The 21104-nt window shown below is 40.2% G+C and overlaps 3 protein-coding genes across 3 annotated transcripts; all 3 read right to left on the bottom strand.

Annotated features, from left to right (window-relative positions):
* Positions 1–4955: 4955 nt before the first annotated feature.
* On the bottom strand, positions 4956–6892 carry LOC112590501 (uncharacterized). The gene is made up of 2 exons (XM_025307200.1): positions 6500–6892; positions 4956–5129 (listed from the first exon to the last, which is right to left on the bottom strand). Exons 1-2 carry the CDS (start codon positions 6698–6700, stop codon positions 4956–4958), a joined length of 375 nt encoding a protein of 124 aa, XP_025162985.1. The 5' UTR covers positions 6701–6892.
* Positions 6893–8559: 1667 nt separating this feature from the next.
* LOC112590496 (uncharacterized) lies at positions 8560–9586 on the bottom strand. Its single transcript, XM_025307191.1, has one exon. It carries the CDS (start codon positions 9584–9586, stop codon positions 8567–8569), a length of 1020 nt encoding a protein of 339 aa, XP_025162976.1. The 3' UTR covers positions 8560–8566.
* Positions 9587–12982: 3396 nt separating this feature from the next.
* Positions 12983–14009, bottom strand: LOC112590495 (uncharacterized). The gene has a single exon (XM_025307190.1). The coding sequence runs from the start codon at positions 14007–14009 to the stop codon at positions 12990–12992; it is 1020 nt and encodes a 339-aa protein (XP_025162975.1). The 3' UTR covers positions 12983–12989.
* Between the last annotated feature and the right edge of the window lie 7095 nt (positions 14010–21104).

The raw sequence follows: 21104 nt of genomic DNA, 5'->3' as shown, positions 1-21104 counted from the left end.
CGTTTATTATCGTCGCCGTCGTACGTACAATCTAGCGGTAATCTCTTCTCCTCGAAAATCGAGCGATTGTCCTTCTTGATCAACTACACGCACCGTTAAATCTGTAATGCTCCGTGCGATGATTGGAAGATAAATGACATGTGTCGGTGTTTCCGATATCTTATATCCTGGTGGCACCTTAGATGAGAATTCATGTATCGTATGTACACGCATACTGTTACTGTAAGCACCACTGACAACGCTGCATTCTATACGAATGATATTCACGTTGATAATGTTAATCGGGGCGTCCGATTCGTACCATCGGTGCGGTTCTAATATACGACTCGATGAGAATCCCAAAAGCGAGCCAATGTTGTTTGGTTTGCTAAAATTTATTCTATAAGCACATTTTATTTCACTCCTCATCGTGTTATTATTGGCACGAATTATTATAGGATATTCATTCTCGTCATCTCTATATGGATTATTTTTGGAATGCACTGCTTTTGGAGAATGTGAAATTGCACGTCAGATATTCGTATATGGCGCGAAATTCGTACGATCCTTCAGGAATCGTAATTTCTTCATCGTTAGCACCATAGTAAAATTTATTATTCGACGAATTTACGTTTGGTATCGTATTGTATGCTTCGAAATCCGTTAAACCGAGCTCGTAATCACCATCGCTCAAATCTATAGCGGGAAAGTAGCTCACCGTAAGGGTGTTACTGTTGCCAGTCAACGTAAGCGTTAGCGACATGTTTGCAAACTGCCGAACGAATACTGACTGCTGTTAGTGGAATGTCATCATCATCATTTAAATTGATCCTCTACCGTTTGGAGAAACTGCAAGCACAATTGTCCGCAAATGCTCTGGTTGTAATGTTGATATGATGTGCGATTGTACAAAATTTTCACTACATCTCTTTCAAGGTATCGAATCAATTCCTTGGGCGGTCGAAGATTACCAAAACTGTCAAAATATACTGCGCGATTTCCTCTTTTCGCATACGCCACCCAGTGAGTACCGGGTCCCTCTGTGTTGTCTAAATTTACAATACCGCTCTCGTTTTGACGTACTCCATCCATGGGTAAGGCGTCACGCATGAAAACACTTCGAAAGAAAGATATACGCATACAGCTCGCTAGTCTTTCCAACTGTACATTAGTCATTGCACCCGTGGGTAATTTTAGCGTTTATTTGACGTTTTTTTTTTCTGCAGCGCCTTTCCCGCGCTTGTACGGAGCAAGATAGATTCCGCGACCTTTCGTAGCGCGACCTTTCATTGCGCGATGATGACGTTTTACTTCTTCCAACTAGCTTTGCGCGGCTTTGCCATCATTCACCGCTTTTGCGACACCCGCAGCTCCACCGACTGGTGAACCGAGAACTCCCAGTAATGGTAGAACTGGTAAAATACCACCCCGTTTTGCTACTGGAAATGCTTCGTTTTGGCTTTCATAGCAGCCCAAACGACTGCAGCAGCAGCTTTCTCGCCTAGAGTTGATTCTTTCGAAGTTATGCGTTTCCGCGCTTTCATAGCGAGAATCTCATCCGCCGCGTGCCGATCGGTGAGATTGTTGCTACGCGAATAGGCTATATCGTGCTCACGACACGCCGCGTCCAATGAATTAATGCCTTGGTCACCTCTGACCAATCGTTTTACCAAGCGAGTTCCAGGACCACAAAATTGATATACGATATGTGTCCGGGAATGTGTAGTTCGATAGGAAGCGCATTTATCGCGCGATTCAATAGACCACTGCCGACTTTGACTTTTGTCGACGACATTCACTACAGTCCCTGATCAGCGGTGCTGGACCGTCGATATGTTTGCTGCCACGGACGATTGTAATGTTTCAAACATCGACGATACTGCTGAACTCTGGATCGACTCTTAAATGTTCCGGGAGTCTATCCTGCAAATCGTCAATATACTTTGCAAATTCGCGTAACAGAACAATCTTCGGTATATATTTCAGTTGTTCGGAGGTTAGCTCTCGAATATCATGGGTATCTGTCAACAGAAGGAACATTTTCTAAACTGAGTGTTTCCAAGATTGACGCGCTTATATATAGTTAAATCACCGTCACATTTAAATTATTTTGCCACTCACGGGGGAAACATGCGGTTCGTGAAGCAACCAACGTCGATATGCGTGACAAATTTCGACAATAGAACGGAATCAATGCTTGAGCAAGAGGCGCGCATGGAAACATGCTTCCGAATACCATACGCGGCATCATATGCGGTCCCTCGAATTGCGGCAAGACAAACATTCTCATCAGCTTGTTGGAAAGTCCACACGGTCTACGTTTCGAGAACTTGTACGTGTACTCGAAATCGTTGCAACAACCTAAATATCGCTACTTGGAAAATCTGCTGAAATCGATAGATGAAATTGGATACTTTACATTCTCCAATAACAGCGATGTGATTCCAACGACCGAAGCGCCTAAAAATTCTATTTTTATCTTTGATGACGTTGCATGTGACAAACAAGATATGATAAGAGAATACTTTGCAATGGGTCGTCATTCGAGTGTTGACTGTTTCTACCTCTGTTAGACGTACGCAAAAATACCCAAGCATCTTATATGGGACAATGCAAATCTTCTGATTCTCTTTAAATAGGATGGTACCAACTTGAAACATGTGTACAACGATCATGTGAACACTGACATGTCATATGAGGATTTCAGTACATTGTGTTGCAAATGTTGGGAGGATAAATATGGTTTCACAGTGATTGATAAGGATAGCTCAATGACCGACGGACGATACAGAAAAGGATTTAACGACTTTGCTGTGCTGTGAGATGCACAATCGTCATTTTAACCTCAACGTGGTAACATCTTCAACGTCCACGAGACAAATATATCAATGATGAATAGTAGCGTGAAGATCATGGATCGTGAAAAAGTAGCAGAAGAGATTGCGAAAACGAGCGAATCGATCCGCAAGAAGTATCGCGCTTTGAAAACCGGTAGAATGGTAGAAAATGCTGCATTGGAGAGACACTTTAAACTTATTATTGAACCTCTCAAGCAAATCGCGGGAAGCAACGCTAATGTGGAAAGTAACGTTGATGTTAAAACTGAGCCACTAGCAATGAGTACAAGCGAAAAAACAAATAGTGTAATATTAAAACCCGAAAAAAAGATAAAGCGTAAGGCAAAACTTTCACCAGTCGCATTTACTACACCGAAACGGAAACTATTAAACGATCCTCTGATAGTTCCTACATCGACGGAAGCTCTACAACATGAGGAACTACATGGAATGTCGCATGAACCTTCACCGATCGACAATCTACTCACTGATGATGATGATGATGATGAGAATGTTTCCGAAACCCCCGATAAACCGGTAGACGTCAGTTGCGAACGTACAAAGAACAAACTTTACGTGATCATTTTGGTCCGTTGGGTCAAAAATATATGGGAGCTGTGCTAAGCAATGGAAAAGATAACACTATAGATTATGTTTACGGCGTACGTCTTAGTAACGATGGAGCGATGCTCGGTGATAAACGTATCGATGTGGACAGAGACGATAATATAATCATAGGCGAAACAGGATACATTGGAACACCCGGTCTTTACGAGCTAATATTCAAAAGAATCCCCGACGATTCTGTGTACACCGAAGCTGATATGCAAAAATACAAAAATATACTATTGGCGACAAATACTCACAGACGCGGGTAACTCCCGCAAAATCCTGTACTCGGTAACAAGGGACACAAATATAAACATATAATCGCACCCCTAGTATCAGATGCGTCGAGCAATAAAGTGGGAGGAAATGTTTATACGCATCGCAAACTATGATGACCTTAAATGACAACAATATCGATTACGTGCATTGGGATGATCCCAACGAGCTGGTGGATTGTCTGCGATTGCTTGACGCTTCGCGCCAAGCTGGCAACAACTCGCACGAGCACGAAATTTTATCGATTATCGAAGAACTCCGTGAAGCTGGTCTCATTATAAATTAAGCAGCGTGGCATTGACACAAGTCAGTCAGTCGGTACAACTTGTTCCGAAATGTCGATGAATAAGTTTGGAGTGTCGCGAGAAAACAATGGTGCGAAAACTGATCGAGCGCATCAATGGAATGAACATGACATTGAAAATTACATACATGAAAATGCCCTTTGTTTAAACGCGGCCAAAGTTTTTGATGCAAAATCGCGCAAGATAAAACATGTAGCGCAGGCTGAAGCCGACAGTGACGTTGCAATCAAATAATACGTTGAAGAATGTGTTGCAGGTGTGAGAAATCTCTTTAATGATGTTGCAACCAAACGATACGTACATGAAAATGCCTTTTGTCTAACTGCCGATGGCAAAGGTTTTGATGCAACAGGACACGCGATACATCATGTAACGCGGCCGAGAGTCTTCAATGATGTTGCGCACAAATATCATGTGGATGAGAGTATAAAGTCTGTAAAACTTCTGCTGCATGAGAGTAACGTTGAGAAGAAGCAGTATATGGATGAGAATATAAATTCTGTAAAGCTTCTATTGCATGAGAGTAACGTTGAGACGAAGCAATATGTAGATGAGAATGTTAAAAAATTGAAGGATTGGCTGGAAGACTACCAGAAGAAAAACATACTGAGCATAAATAGCATTCATGAGAACACAGAACGAATTTTAGACTGGACAGATTCAGAGATAAAGAAATTGTCGAAAATATAAGAGTAGAATATTGCAGTTGAATCGACATATAGTATCGACATAAGCAAGAGACGGATCATCACGAGCTGCAATGGTGAAGCAATTGTCAAAATTTAACAAAAAGAAGAAAAGTTCAGAGAAGCAACTCATCGGTACTATTTCAGCTGTTTCTGCGGGTGTAAAGCGACAAAGCTTCACGCATGATGGGAAAACGACTCGGCGAGTAACGGGGAAAAATAATGAGAAGAAACATTCCGAAAAAGAACAACTAGTGAAAGAATTACACGCTCCAGTGAGACGAAATTTTCCTCGCAGACGCGTCATAGTGCGTGGGTACGATGATCTTTGGCAGGCCGATGTGGTGGAAATGCGTCCTTACTCGCGATTCAATGGAGGTCACCACTACATACTCACCATTATCGACGTACTGAGCAAGCACGCATGGGCCGTGCCGTTAAAGAGCAAAAGCGGAAAGGAGATAGCCGAGGCATTCGCAAAGATAATTCGAACGGATGGAAGATGTCCGAAGAACTTGCAAACTGATCAGGGAAAGGAGTTTTACGATACAGAGTTGCAGAGACTTGTGAAGAAACACAGTGTTAATCATTATTCGACTTATTCAGTAATGAAGGCATCTGTTGTGGAGCGATTCAACCGCACGTTAAAGAACAACATGTGGAAAATGTTTACGTTCAACGGAACTTACAAATGGATCGACTCGTTACCGCGCCTCGTCGCTGAATACAACACGCGAAAACATCGAACTATCGGCATGCGTCCTATCGATGTGACTCCTACGATTGCTAATAAGCTCTTAAACACAGTCTATAGTAACGTAAAGATTGCAGCGCCTGCGAAATTCAAAGTGGGTGATCTGGTACGCGTCAGCAAATTCAAAACTGTCTTTGAAAAAGGCTATACACCGAATTGGACAACCGAAGTGTTTAAAATCGTCAAAGTGCAGACAACTAATCCTGCAACTTACCTACTCGCAGACTCGTGCGGGAAACTTATCGCCGAGGGTTTCTACGAACACGAACTACATAATGTCACCAATCCAGATGTATACTTAGTAGAAAAAGTGTTGCGCAGGCATGGCGACAAAGTATATGTAAAATGGTTGGGATCCGACAATTCGCATAATTCATGGATACAAAAGGATAATGTATTGTAAAAAAATGAATACAGTTTTATTAGAACATTTGATGACATATTTAATTGTAAAATAGCTAATAAAATAAATAAACGTTATAATAGTGTACTATAATGTCCCCATGGTAATATATTTATCAAATCAGACATAATAAATCGCTTATCATCGTATGGACTGAGAGCAGTTTTCGTTTCGAATACCGTGTATACCTCATGCAACTTGGATCTTATGTACGATTGACGCCGACTCGTTTCAAATTCCTCTCTCAAACAATGTGTGTAATTGTCAAAATTGATCGTTCGTGCTATAATATTCCTCTTAACACCCTTCGCCCTTTTGGTATCCCTCTTACCTTCTACTTTCAGCGCATACATTTTTGCTCTGAGCCCGACGAATTCTGTCATTATAGCTCTGTTATTTTCGTCTTTCATAAGCCCTGGAACTTTTTTGTTCTTAAGCGGTATACCGTATATGTTATTTTGAGGATAATCGCTCGTATCAAACCTAATAATGTCACGTTTCATTAGCTCATATACATCGTCGGACATTACATGGTAAATTAAGCTATCTGTGTCCGTATACAGTACTTTACATTTCTCACGATATAGAGGTGACATGTACTCATGGTGAAATTCATACAAGCAGGTCTTAGATATGTCGAGAATACCCACATAGATCGGCTTGTTGAACTTCACTTCGAGTTTTCGCAATTCAACTGCAACCAAATTTTCTGAAAAGATGCTCCTGCTATGAAAATTGGACATTGTGACCATTGCCTCTGCACCGTATCGTCCATCCCATTTTGTCAAAAGTTTTACATCGACATGATTGCGAACATTTTCCATTGTTTTGCCGAATACCGCGTTGTTCATTAATTTGTATAAATTTTTCTCAAAATCGTTTGTTGCATGCGTTCGAAACTGCGTATTTAATTCTATGTAGTTGCGTAGCCATGAAGTTTGTGCGAATTGGAGTATGCGATGAATCTTTTCGATACGAAGACCATGGCGTATGCACTGCTGCAGATTACGATAATGAATAACGTAACACTGCTTATTATATAAAGTCGCAAGGAATTTTTCTTGCCGTTTGTTCGGGGGCTTCGTTCGCGTCGGACAGAACGGTAGATCTGCATGTGTATCATGCAAGTGTTGAGGATACTCCAAATCAACCTCGAGAATATAACCTGTGAGTGAATTTAGCGGGATTGATGATACATCAAAATTCGACGTATCATCAACCCATTTAAATTCAGCGTATGGTAACGGTTGACACATTGCCCAGCCATACAAATTATTTATATCAAAGTACATGAGGTATGAGGATGGCTTCGATGGATCGTAAGATTGCATGTATTGGTTATTGGCTTTTGCGTATCTACCGGAACACTGGCTCAGACCGCCACGTATACCGCGTTCGATAAACATTACCATATCAATATCTGTGAGTAATTCAAAATTAATTTTTGTATGTTTTAACATCGCATCCCACGTGAAACCTGGCAATGTGTAATAATGTACGGGATCTAGACCGTAACTTTTGATACAACTATCGCGGAAATTTTCGAAAATATCAGCCAATAACAAAACATCAGTTTTCAGGTACAAATCGCTATATTCGCCTAAGGTTTGAATAGAAAACCGTTCCCATACGTTCATGGCGTGCGTGTAATCGCTCTCAGATACTATATCACCTGTCAGCGAACTGCAGAATGACTCGCGCGGTGGTAAACATTGATCCTGCAGCTTGTCATTGCAATCCACATATTCGTACGGAAAAACACCTTTTCGCGTTAATAAATCAAAATCTTTGTCGGATAAGTTTTTAAATTCGGATTGAAGAATTTTTAATTTGTCTCCAGTGAGAAACGATGCTAATTTATCGAGACTGGTATTGAGAAATTTGTACGAATCGATGAACCGCAATTTAATATGATTTCGCCAGTCTGATGTTTTACTTGTTGTATCTTCAATATGTTTGGTAAATGAAATATATTTTTCTTTCGTTATTGGTAGTACATCAACGTGACCTTCGAACGCGGTGGCTACTTCCTTGATAATAAAATGAGCGTCATAACCTGATAAGTTATGAAAAACTGTCGGAATATAATAGGAATCTGTATAATTTAAATTACAATTGGAATGTGCGGGACCCTGTATTGTCCGGTTAAATGACAATGATCGCGTACGCATATATCCCCCACTGCGAATAATTTTTCGCATATATGACAACGCGTTGCACTATAAAATGCTGCGCACTGTTCTTGTGATAAAATTTCCATAGGGACATTATTACGCAGAATAATTTTTATAACGATGCGCCAATTGTTTAAGTTCCTCGACGAACCACGAAATGCAATTCGGATCGCGACGACACTGATATGCGGATAATGATTCATCGTAGGAACATCATACATAATAAGCTATACTATGTACTTTATGATGCTTTATGATGATACACATACGATTTTTTCTTCGTTTGGAGTTTTCTCTAGAATGCATTCCAGGCCAGCGTACACCACGAATGGAATCCGTTCCCTTCTGCTGTAATTAGTAAAACTGAGCCACTTGTTGGCCTCTGTTGGCAGGATGACTGCACAGTCATTCAACTTGTTGCAATCTATGATATGATTCTCCAGTTTTTCGTTGGAATAAAAATAATGCAAGCAACTGAAAAGAAATGGATATTACGAGTTATTCTTTTATTTCATATTTGTTATATTTATGGTGAATATCTCCTTACCGATCGCATATATACTTCTTGCATTTTTTCTTACTCAGTTGCATGTCCACAAGACGTGACAAATTCTTGATCCACACGAAATGTCCCATGTTGCACTCTTGTGGATCTTGCACATATAACAAATTTACATGCTTTTCCTTCTTACTAGCGAGACGTATCGGAACGATCGTACATGCTTCTTCTTGCTTCTTTTTATCTTGAGTGGTGTATACGTTGATGGATATGTTGTTTAGCTGTTCAAACTTGGTAATTTGTTTAAACGTCATTGGAAATTCAATATCCTGAAGATTGAATATTTTGGTGTAATGTGGGTACGAAGATTCCCGGTCTCCATTTCTTTCAGCTGGATATAATGCCGCGACCACGGACCATGCAAAACATGCGTTGTCTTTAGTTCGTACGTTTATCACGGCTTTCTTTAATTTTATTTCGCGAGGCAGCTCAATGTTGCACCCTGCATGCAGTGGATTGTATTTGTTCACATTGACTGTGAGATCAAGTATGCGTAGCAGTGCCCACCCACTATCACGTTCTTGAAATTCTTCCAAAGATGCCAAGGTAGGCTCGATGACGCGTTGCTCGTACCATTTATCCAAATCTAAAGCAGAAAAGAGTCCACTGTTTCTCGTGTTAATGCTTTTGAATGCATAATTGTCGCCTGAGGTGAACTCGCCATTGAACACAGTGTTCACCTTAAGATTGTCGTGCTTTTCCATAGCACTTCGCACGTGCTCGAGCACTGTACTCTTCGCATCTTGGAGAAATCGAAGAGGTTCGATATGGTTCACGTTAATAACTGCGCCGGTTGATATGCGGCTTTCGAACGTTGTATCAATTTCTCTCCATACCAATTCTGCATCTCTTGATGCGTCTCCAGCACCCACGTGTATGAAGCGTTCTTGCACAGAAATTTTCAATCCCTCGAGTCGTGCAATACGAGCCACCGCTGATGCGCGGCGCCAATCGACAATCGCGGTCGTTTTGCTCGACTTTGTTCTTCCAAACATCTGATACATTTGTCAAACTTTTGCACCCACGCGTCGTAAGCCTCTCGCGAATTCAGACGCGTGGATTGCTCCAACAGTTCTCGTTCGGTTTGAATGAAGTCTTCCATTTCTTTATTAACTACAGAGAATACTCGGCTCTTTGGAATCCTTTACTTTATATTCTCTCCGTTAGAAAACACGTTCGGATATGCGCGAGTCAAATGACGACCGTGAAAGAAGGAGGGTGTACTAGACGATGGGACCTGCTTCTTATTTCGTCCCGAAGAGAGAAAAAATATCGCGTAAGTGCGGTAGTCGCTAGACCGGGAATTAAACTCGGGTCTCTCGCTTGCAGGGGGCTGCTCTAAACCCACTGAGCTACCTGACGCTCCATGGTCAAGACACTCTCCTCGCCCCTGATATCGTTAAAAGATGTCGTTCGGAAGCGACATCTCTAATGCCATCCCGAGTCTAACCAAAGATATCTACATCTCATTTACTTTCCTGTTTTGAGGAATATATCTACGCATGCGCTACAACTCTGAAGAGTAAGAGAGGGGATGCCCTATAGTAGCTTTAATATTAGGCTTCGGAAAAAACACCTCTGTCTCTCAGTCGCTCTGTGAACACGAGATTCATCGGTTGTGTGTCTACATAGTAAAGTTTGGATGTGTCTACATAATAAAAATGTATGCTGCCGGTGCTGAAGTGAACGCTAAACACGCAAATTATTACATGCAAATTATACACGCAAATTATTACAAATTATTGCCTGCTCAACATGAGGACGAGGCTCCACCGAGCAAGAAAATGTGCGAAAGGTGAGTGTTATAATGCTATTTCTTTTAGTTTATCCGTAGTAATTTTTCCAAGATTCAGACCTGTAAATTTTCTATGTCTTTTCAGCTTTCCACGACTTCCTGCTATGCATATCTTAGGACGCCGATACGCTTTGACTGCAACTGCTTATAAATATTTGAATATCGGGATCAGCGTAGGAGCTGAACCCGTCATAGACATAGTCATTGATGATAATCGTGGCAAACAACTGCTATTGCCGATCAAAACTTGGAATGCGCTAATGGGGCAACGTGTTGACATCCAAAGATTTCTGCAGGCCAATTTTTATAAGTCGTCGTCTCCCCCGATGCGTATAGAAGAATTAACAATAACGTCATGTAAGATGTACAACTCACAAATTGTGAAACTCACAATTTTTAATAATTGCTTATATGTAACACCAGATACGTTAAATATATTATTTACACTTGAAAATTGCTTCAATCACATGTATGGATGGTTATCAGAAAATATTTGTATAGTTAGTGTAAAATTCAAAAGTTTTGTAAATATTCTTCGTGAAAAGAAGAATTATATTACTAATATACATACTGCAACAAAAATAATACAAGAAAGCAGCGACTTTGACCGCGAGTCGCTCATTGATTGTGAATTGTTAGCATGCGCTGTAAAAATATAATGTATGAAGCCGTGAACAAATAAATGATATTCTAAAACATAAAATTATGTATAAATTAATTCTATATGTCTCCCATTTTACTTCCCTTCCCCCTCCTCAGAACGATGAGGATAGTGCCCAGCGCAAGTCGGTATGGTAAAATACTCTTTCGACGAACGTTTCGTATTCCCTTCCAACCTACCCTATGATGGTCTAAGTGGTAGGACCATCGCACAGTAAACGAAGGGTCCGGGGTCCGAGTCTGGCCTAGTTTCGACTTTGTTTTTCTTTTGATGCATGCGTGACGCTATCATACACACTGTAAGAATCTTCACTATGCGCCTACTAGCAATAGGTAACAATGGTCTAGGAGGTTCGAGAGACATCCGATAGACGTTCGAAAAGAGACGCCGAGAGACGTCCGATAGACGTTCGATAGACGTTCGAGAAACGTCCGTTAAACGTTCGATAGTAATCGCGGGGCCCAGGTTCGATAGTAATCGCGGGGCCCAGGTTCGACCCTACCTACACCACCGCCATGTTTGTTCTTTTGACGTATGCGTGACGTCACGGTCGCCATCTTACCCGTAACGTGACGTCTACTAGCAATAAGCGACGGTGGTCTAGAAGGTTCGAGCGCTCCATAGCAACCGCGGGACCCAGGTTCGAGTCTGGCCTACACCGCCGCCATGTTTTTTTCTTTTGTCGTATGCGTGACGTCTTCACACACATACTGTAAGAACCTTCACTAGACGTCTACTAGCAACAGGCAGCAATGGTCTAGGAGGTTCGAGCGTTCGATAGCAACCCGCGGGGCCCAGGTTCGAGTCTACCTACAGCCCGATGCGTTTTTCTCTCGTGACGTCACGGCCGCCATCTTGCTCATAGAATCAAAGATTCTGGGATGGAGCAGGAGGATACCAATAAAGAGGGGGTATCAATTAAAAGGGGGATCAATAAACAGGGGGGATCAATAAACAGGGGGATCAATAAAGAGGGGTATAATTAGAGGGGGTATCAATTTAAAAGAGGGGGTATCAATTAAGAGGGGGGANTTTTTTTAAATTCGGATTGAAGAATTTTTAATTTGTCTCCAGTGAGAAACGATGCTAATTTATCGAGACTGGTATTGAGAAATTTGTACGAATCGATGAACCGCAATTTAATATGATTTCGCCAGTCTGATGTTTTACTTGTTGTATCTTCAATATGTTTGGTAAATGAAATATATTTTTCTTTCGTTATTGGTAGTACATCAACGTGACCTTCGAACGCGGTGGCTACTTCCTTGATAATAAAATGAGCGTCATAACCTGATAAGTTATGAAAAACTGTCGGAATATAATAGGAATCTGTATAATTTAAATTACAATTGGAATGTGCGGGACCCTGTATTGTCCGGTTAAATGACAATGATCGCGTACGCATATATCCCCCACTGCGAATAATTTTTCGCATATATGACAACGCGTTGCACTATAAAATGCTGCGCACTGTTCTTGTGATAAAATTTCCATAGGGACATTATTACGCAGAATAATTTTTATAACGATGCGCCAATTGTTTAAGTTCCTCGACGAACCACGAAATGCAATTCGGATCGCGACGACACTGATATGCGGATAATGATTCATCGTAGGAACATCATACATAATAAGCTATACTATGTACTTTATGATGCTTTATGATGATACACATACGATTTTTTCTTCGTTTGGAGTTTTCTCTAGAATGCATTCCAGGCCAGCGTACACCACGAATGGAATCCGTTCCCTTCTGCTGTAATTAGTAAAACTGAGCCACTTGTTGGCCTCTGTTGGCAGGATGACTGCACAGTCATTCAACTTGTTGCAATCTATGATATGATTCTCCAGTTTTTCGTTGGAATAAAAATAATGCAAGCAACTGAAAAGAAATGGATATTACGAGTTATTCTTTTATTTCATATTTGTTATATTTATGGTGAATATCTCCTTACCGATCGCATATATACTTCTTGCATTTTTTCTTACTCAGTTGCATGTCCACAAGACGTGACAAATTCTTGATCCACACGAAATGTCCCATGTTGCACTCTTGTGGATCTTGCACATATAACAAATTTACATGCTTTTCCTTCTTACTAGCGAGACGTATCGGAACGATCGTACATGCTTCTTCTTGCTTCTTTTTATCTTGAGTGGTGTATACGTTGATGGATATGTTGTTTAGCTGTTCAAACTTGGTAATTTGTTTAAACGTCATTGGAAATTCAATATCCTGAAGATTGAATATTTTGGTGTAATGTGGGTACGAAGATTCCCGGTCTCCATTTCTTTCAGCTGGATATAATGCCGCGACCACGGACCATGCAAAACATGCGTTGTCTTTAGTTCGTACGTTTATCACGGCTTTCTTTAATTTTATTTCGCGAGGCAGCTCAATGTTGCACCCTGCATGCAGTGGATTGTATTTGTTCACATTGACTGTGAGATCAAGTATGCGTAGCAGTGCCCACCCACTATCACGTTCTTGAAATTCTTCCAAAGATGCCAAGGTAGGCTCGATGACGCGTTGCTCGTACCATTTATCCAAATCTAAAGCAGAAAAGAGTCCACTGTTTCTCGTGTTAATGCTTTTGAATGCATAATTGTCGCCTGAGGTGAACTCGCCATTGAACACAGTGTTCACCTTAAGATTGTCGTGCTTTTCCATAGCACTTCGCACGTGCTCGAGCACTGTACTCTTCGCATCTTGGAGAAATCGAAGAGGTTCGATATGGTTCACGTTAATAACTGCGCCGGTTGATATGCGGCTTTCGAACGTTGTATCAATTTCTCTCCATACCAATTCTGCATCTCTTGATGCGTCTCCAGCACCCACGTGTATGAAGCGTTCTTGCACAGAAATTTTCAATCCCTCGAGTCGTGCAATACGAGCCACCGCTGATGCGCGGCGCCAATCGACAATCGCGGTCGTTTTGCTCGACTTTGTTCTTCCAAACATCTGATACATTTGTCAAACTTTTGCACCCACGCGTCGTAAGCCTCTCGCGAATTCAGACGCGTGGATTGCTCCAACAGTTCTCGTTCGGTTTGAATGAAGTCTTCCATTTCTTTATTAACTACAGAGAATACTCGGCTCTTTGGAATCCTTTACTTTATATTCTCTCCGTTAGAAAACACGTTCGGATATGCGCGAGTCAAATGACGACCGTGAAAGAAGGAGGGTGTAACTAGACGATGGGACCTGCTTCTTATTTCGTCCCGAAGAGAGAAAAAATATCGCGTAAGTGCGGTAGTCGCTAGACCGGGAATTAAACTCGGGTCTCTCGCTTGCAGGGGGCTGCTCTAAACCCACTGAGCTACCTGACGCTCCATGGTCAAGACACTCTCCTCGCCCCTGATATCGTTAAAAGATGTCGTTCGGAAGCGACATCTCTAATGCCATCCCGAGTCTAACCAAAGATATCTACATCTCATTTACTTTCCTGTTTTGAGGAATATATCTACGCATGCGCTACAACTCTGAAGAGTAAGAAGAGGGGATGCCCTATAGTAGCTTTAATATTAGGCTTCGGAAAAAACACCTCTGTCTCTCAGTCGCTCTGTGAACACGAGATTCATCGGTTGTGTGTCTACATAGTAAAGTTTGGATGTGTCTACATAATAAAAATGTATGCTGCCGGTGCTGAAGTGAACGCTAAACACGCAAATTATTACATGCAAATTATTACACGCAAATTATTACAAATTATTGCCTGCTCAACATGAGGACGAGGCTCCACCGAGCAAGAAAATGTGCGAAAGGTGAGTGTTATAATGCTATTTCTTTTAGTTTATCCGTAGTAATTTTTCCAAGATTCAGACCTGTAAATTTTCTATGTCTTTTCAGCTTTCCACGACTTCCTGCTATGCATATCTTAGGACGCCGATACGCTTTGACTGCAACTGCTTATAAATATTTGAATATCGGGATCAGCGTAGGAGCTGAACCCGTCATAGACATAGTCATTGATGATAATCGTGGCAAACAACTGCTATTGCCGATCAAAACTTGGAATGCGCTAATGGGGCAACGTGTTGACATCCAAAGATTTCTGCAGGCCAATTTTTATAAGTCGTCGTCTCCCCCGATGCGTATAGAAGAATTAACAATAACGTCATGTAAGATGTACAACTCACAAATTGTGAAACTCACAATTTTTAATAATTGCTTATATGTAACACCAGATACGTTAAATATATTATTTACACTTGAAAATTGCTTCAATCACATGTATGGATGGTTATCAGAAAATATTTGTATAGTTAGTGTAAAATTCAAAAGTTTTGTAAATATTCTTCGTGAAAAGAAGAATTATATTACTAATATACATACTGCAACAAAAATAATACAAGAAAGCAGCGACTTTGACCGCGAGTCGCTCATTGATTGTGAATTGTTAGCATGCGCTGTAAAAAATATAATGTATGAAGCCGTGAACAAATAAATGATATTCTAAAACATAAAATTATGTATAAATTAATTCTATATGTCTCCCATTTTACTTCCCTTCCCCCTCCTCAGAACGATGAGGATAGTGCCCAGCGCAAGTCGGTATGGTAAAATACTCTTTCGACGAACGTTTCGTATTCCCTTCCAACCTACCCTATGATGGTCTAAGTGGTAGGACCATCGCACAGTAAACGAAGGGTCCGGGGTCCGAGTCTGGCCTAGTTTCGACTTTGTTTTTCTTTTGATGCATGCGTGACGCTATCATACACACTGTAAGAATCTTCACTATGCGCCTACTAGCAATAGGTAACAATGGTCTAGGAGGTTCGAGAGACATCCGATAGACGTTCGAAAAGAGACGCCGAGAGACGTCCGATAGACGTTCGATAGACGTTCGAGAAACGTCCGTTAAACGTTCGATAGTAATCGCGGGGCCCAGGTTCGATAGTAATCGCGGGGCCCAGGTTCGACCCTACCTACACCACCGCCATGTTTGTTCTTTTGACGTATGCGTGACGTCACGGTCGCCATCTTACCCGTAACGTGACGTCTACTAGCAATAAGCGACGGTGGTCTAGAAGGTTCGAGCGCTCCATAGCAACCGCGGGACCCAGGTTCGAGTCTGGCCTACACCGCCGCCATGTTTTTTTCTTTTGTCGTATGCGTGACGTCTTCACACACATACTGTAAGAACCTTCACTAGACGTCTACTAGCAACAGGCAGCAATGGTCTAGGAGGTTCGAGCGTTCGATAGCAACCCGCGGGGCCCAGGTTCGAGTCTACCTACAGCCCGATGCGTTTTTCTCTCGTGACGTCACGGCCGCCATCTTGCTCATAGAATCAAAGATTCTGGGATGGAGCAGGAGGATACCAATAAAGAGGGGGTATCAATTAAAAGGGGGATCAATAAACAGGGGGGATCAATAAACAGGGAGGATCAATAAAGAGGGGGTATAAATTAAGAGGGGGTATCAATTTAGAGGGGGTATCAATTAAGAGGGGGGATCAATTAAGAGGGGGGGATCAATTAAGAGGGGAATCAATTAAGAGGGAGTATCAATTAGGGGGGTATTAATTAAAAAATATTAATTAATAAATAATGTCTTTTGCATAATTAATTAGCAATTTGGGTTAGAATCCCCCTAGTCTATCTACTTCTTCCTTTGCAAATTTTCCTTTGTTAAAAAGCTTGGAATTTTTTGCAATGAAATTTGATATGGCATATTACGCGATAAGGGCTTTCGTTGAACATTGAAAATTCTCGACATTCATATTACGACTTTCTTCATGAACCAGTTTTAATCCTTCAAATATATTACGTCTCTCCTCATCCATATAGTTTGAATACTCTACCTATTTATACACTCTACAAACACGCACTAGACTTTAACGTGTTCAATTGTTTGGACAGACTCTGTTGCTGACCGATATGCAATTGTTTTACAGTCTATCTGTTTCCACAATCTATACGAGAGTCTGCTCGTTAAAGGTCTCTTATAAGAATACAGACAGTTTGGCAATTTTATCTCAAGTTTTACTGTGATTTTGTGTCTCTGCTTTGGTGTAGTCTTCTGGATTTCTCTGGATAGGATAGGAACAATGGATAGGAATCAAAAGTTCGAGCAAACTTCTGATAAGGTATGGGAGAAAATTTTCTTCGCTTATATTTCCGATAGAGTCATCTGTCTTTTGTGTGGTTTTCAACCATCGATTATTAAAAAATATTCCCTTTATAGACATTATAATATTCAACATTCTCAAGAGTATTCAAAATATGTGGACGAGGAGAAACAAAATATAATTGAGGCATTGAAATTAGTTTATAAAGAAGGTCGCGATTTAAATGTCGAGAATATTACATTTTCTACGAAAGCCCTTACCGCGTCATATGCAATATCACATCTCAAAAAAATCCAAGCCGTTTAGTGAAGGGGAATTTGTAAAGGAATGCCTCATCGCAGCAGTCGAATCGTTTGGAGATTCGATAATTTTAGAAGAAGCTGCAAGCATTCCTTTAAATCGTAAAATCGTGAAATCACGGATTAATGATATTGCGCTATTTTTATGGGAGAGATTAAAATTTTTATTAGCGTCTTGTTGTTATTATTCTTTATATCTCGATGAAAGCACCGATAATCGACATGTGAGTCAACTGAGTATTTTTGCTCGATACGTACAAAATAATTTTTCATATGTCGAGGAGCTTTTAGATTTTGTATCATTGCATAGTAGGACAACAGGTGCAGAGATCTTCAAGGCTGTCAGCCAATGTCTACAAAAGTTTGACATCGATTTCTCCAAATGTTCGGCTGTAGTCATCGATGGCGCAAAAGCAATGATAGGTTTAAAAAACGGGTTCTTCGGACATTTGAAGCAGCGAAATCTCAAATTCCCTGTTATTCATTGTATAATTCATCAAGAAGCGTTATGTGGGAAAGATATTAAACTAAGTAGCGCCATGAAAACGGTCACAAAAATTATTAATTTAATTAAAGGTGGTCAAAAATTTCTTTCTCATCGTAAATTCCAACATTTTCTCGAAGAGCATAACGCAAGCTATATAGATGTTCCTTTATATTGTGAAGTGCGATGGCTCAGTGCAGGAAAATGTCTTGAAAAATTCTTCGCAGAGATAAGAAAGGAGATAGTCCTTTTTTTGCAAGACGAATATCCCATAAAATTGGACGAATTTAGATTTTTCTTCGAAGATTTAGACTCGCTTAGTGAGCTTGCTTTAATGACTGATTTAACAAATCATTTAAATATTCTAAATTTAAAGCTGCGAAAGTCCAATCAAACAATTACGCAATTAGTTAGTTGTATCGATGCTTTCCGCAGAAAATTGCTGCTTCTTAAAAATCAGTTGCAAGATAATGTTCTTCACTTTTTCTCTTCTTGCCAAATTCTCTTTGAAGAACACGGCACAAATTATAATTTTCCAAAGCAACTGAATATTATTCAATCTTTAATTGATCAATTTGATAGACGTTTTTCTGACTTTGAAAGTTTAAGACAAGATTTAATCCTCTTTAGCAATCCTCTTACCGCGCAAATCGAGGAACAAAGCCTATTTCTTCAAAAAGAATTGTGCGATTTGCAATGCAATATTTCTTTGAAATCCCGATTAGAAAAGGAGACCGAGTTTTTCAAAATTTTAGATTCTTCATCTTATCCACGTCTTAGAGATTTAGGTCTCCGAATTTTTTCTATGTTTGGGTCCACATATTTATGGGAATGCTCCTTCTCAAGAATGAAATTGACAAAAACGGATAAACGTTCTTCTCTAAATGATACATCACTTTCTTCGTTGATGCGAGCTAGTTCTTCTAAAATGTCTGTGGATATATCATCTATAGTAGAGTCTAAACGACCCAAGACATGCTAGTTTATTTCTTCCTAAATATGATCGTTTACCTCTTTTCATCTAGTTTTCCTGCCGAGCCATACATTTTATCGTATTTTGTCTTCATTATTTAATGGAACTACTAGGCCTACTGGGGAAACCACTTAAAAAAATACGCATCAACAATAGTACCTCATGGGTGATGTGGAAATTTATTATAATAGTTCTTTAATTATACTTTTTTTAATGATGTCATTCTTTTAATTATACATTGTAATTAATTATTTATATATATATATATATAAAATATATATATGTATTAAACACGTAAACATATATATTTTAAAGTGGTTATTAAACGAGGAAACAATTTTAATGATAATATGACGCATCAGCTGATATCTTATACAGCGACGGGCCTGAGCGCATCCTGATCGTCGCTTTAGCCGCTGAGCGCGGAGCGGTGCGAGGGGGACGGTAGGTCACCTACTGAATTTCGCCCGAAATGTGCAGATTGTGGCCAGCTCTGCCTTAAAGGCAATATCTTCTAACTCTGTTATTAAACTCACAAACTGCTACAGAACAACTGTATAACGAATCACATATGTTGCGGATTCGCCGAGAATCAGCAACGCTGTGCGTGATGTTTACACGATCACGATCGCTGTGTTGCCGCTGACGTCAGCGTACACGTGCCAGGCGACTCTCCGACATTCTAATGTCTCGTGCGAAACTCGCTGCGCTCGGTGTGATTGTTCGGCCCCCCGACATGTAAAAACACACTTCCAAACAAAACTTGGGATGTGTCGCGAGGCTGAACCAATCATTGAGCGCCAACTAATCCAATAAGATTTTTTTGTTCTAATCGAGAATCCGTTGGAATCATCAATTTTGTATTTCGAGATTTTTCCACCGCCGGAACTCTCACTCCGAATTTTCTCGTTGTCCCGGACGGACACTCCGACTTTTCTCGTTGTCCCGGACGGACTCTCAGTTTTGTTCGCTGTCCTGAACGGACTCTCAATTAATCATTCTTTTTTTATTGTTTCTTTTGTTTCGCGAATTTGTCTAAATTTAAAACTGTAACGTCCTACGCCGATTATCGTTTCTGATAGCCGGGCGCGCCGATTATCAGCCGCTTACGAAAATCGCTACTGTCGCACGATCAACTGCTCAAAGCTCCGAGGCATTCCTTCCGGTGCTTCGATTCATTGTAACCCGGTTAAATACAGTTATTTAAGAGCATTTCGCCGCAGCTACCGAGATTCATCTCGATTCTTTTGTTGGTGTAACCCGTCCTCTGCGATCCGATCCACACTCTCCCGCGCTTCTTGCGAAGCGGTCCTGGCACGCGTTCGCTTCAGTTAACGCGCGAACAGCCTTAAAGGCAATATCTTCTAACTCCGTTATTAAACTCACAAACTGCTACAGAACAACTATATAACAAATCACATATTCGTACGCGAAACATAATAGAACGTCTTTTTGGCAACTGGAAAAGAAGATTTCCGATTTTAGGAAATCGAAATGCGATATCAGTTACATAGAGTGATGACTATTATCATTGCGACAGCAGTGCTGCATAACATCGCTAGGCATAATAATGAAGCAGAACCAGATATCGATCCAGATTTAAATATACCTATGCCATGGGACGAAATGTTAGCAGATTGCGATATAAATTATGAAATGTACAACAACGAAGCTAATGACGTTGCGATTCGAACAAAATTGATCCATAATTATTTTGCCAAGTATGTTGACGTAATACATTAATAAATAATGTTAAATTACATATTAATCATGTTATTATAAAGATTGTAAATATATAATATTTATTTATTATTATTATACTTATAAATTATGTATTGTTATAACTTTATTTTTTTAGCCTTCTGTAATAAGCTAAGGAATATAGTGGCTTCTGGTTGATGCTTGAGGAAGTGTATAACAACCAAACTCTATATAAACTGTTATTTTAAAGCGCGGAATGTATATTTACATTTGAAACTTCAGAAGGATCTCTTATTTTCTATTATATTTTTATATCAAAATTATCTACCAAATCTATCAAAATAACTTTCTCTGCTTCTGAAAATTTTACAGCACGTTTGCGTGCCTGCTTGTTTACTACGTTTATTTTCAATTTAATAATAATTAATAATCTTCGCAATATGATTCTTGTACTTTTCTCATTGCTTGTTAGAACCAATTTTGGACCAATCACGTTATATCTTTAGTATGTTCTGCGAGTTCTGACATAAAAGTT

The sequence above is a fragment of the Harpegnathos saltator genome, unplaced genomic scaffold, assembly GCF_003227715.2.
Source record: "Harpegnathos saltator strain DR-91 unplaced genomic scaffold, Hsal_v8.6 scaffold837, whole genome shotgun sequence".
Taxonomy (NCBI): Eukaryota; Metazoa; Arthropoda; class Insecta; order Hymenoptera; family Formicidae; genus Harpegnathos; species Harpegnathos saltator.
The sequence above is the reverse complement of the archived record's forward strand: the minus strand, read 5'-3'. Positions and strand labels throughout refer to the sequence as shown.

Bases quoted from the DNA above. Each gene is read 5' to 3' on its own strand.
- LOC112590495 (XM_025307190.1), bottom strand. From the start codon at position 14,009: ATGTATCAGATGTTTGGAAGAACAAAGTCGAGCAAAACGACCGCGATT.
- LOC112590496 (XM_025307191.1), bottom strand. From the start codon at position 9,586: ATGTATCAGATGTTTGGAAGAACAAAGTCGAGCAAAACGACCGCGATT.
- LOC112590501 (XM_025307200.1), bottom strand. From the start codon at position 6,700: ATGAACAACGCGGTATTCGGCAAAACAATGGAAAATGTTCGCAATCAT. The intron at 5,130-6,499 runs GTGGGTATTCTC...TTTGCTCTTTAA, and splicing joins AGTTCAACAAGCCGATCTAT to CGGCACGGCCCATGCGTGCT.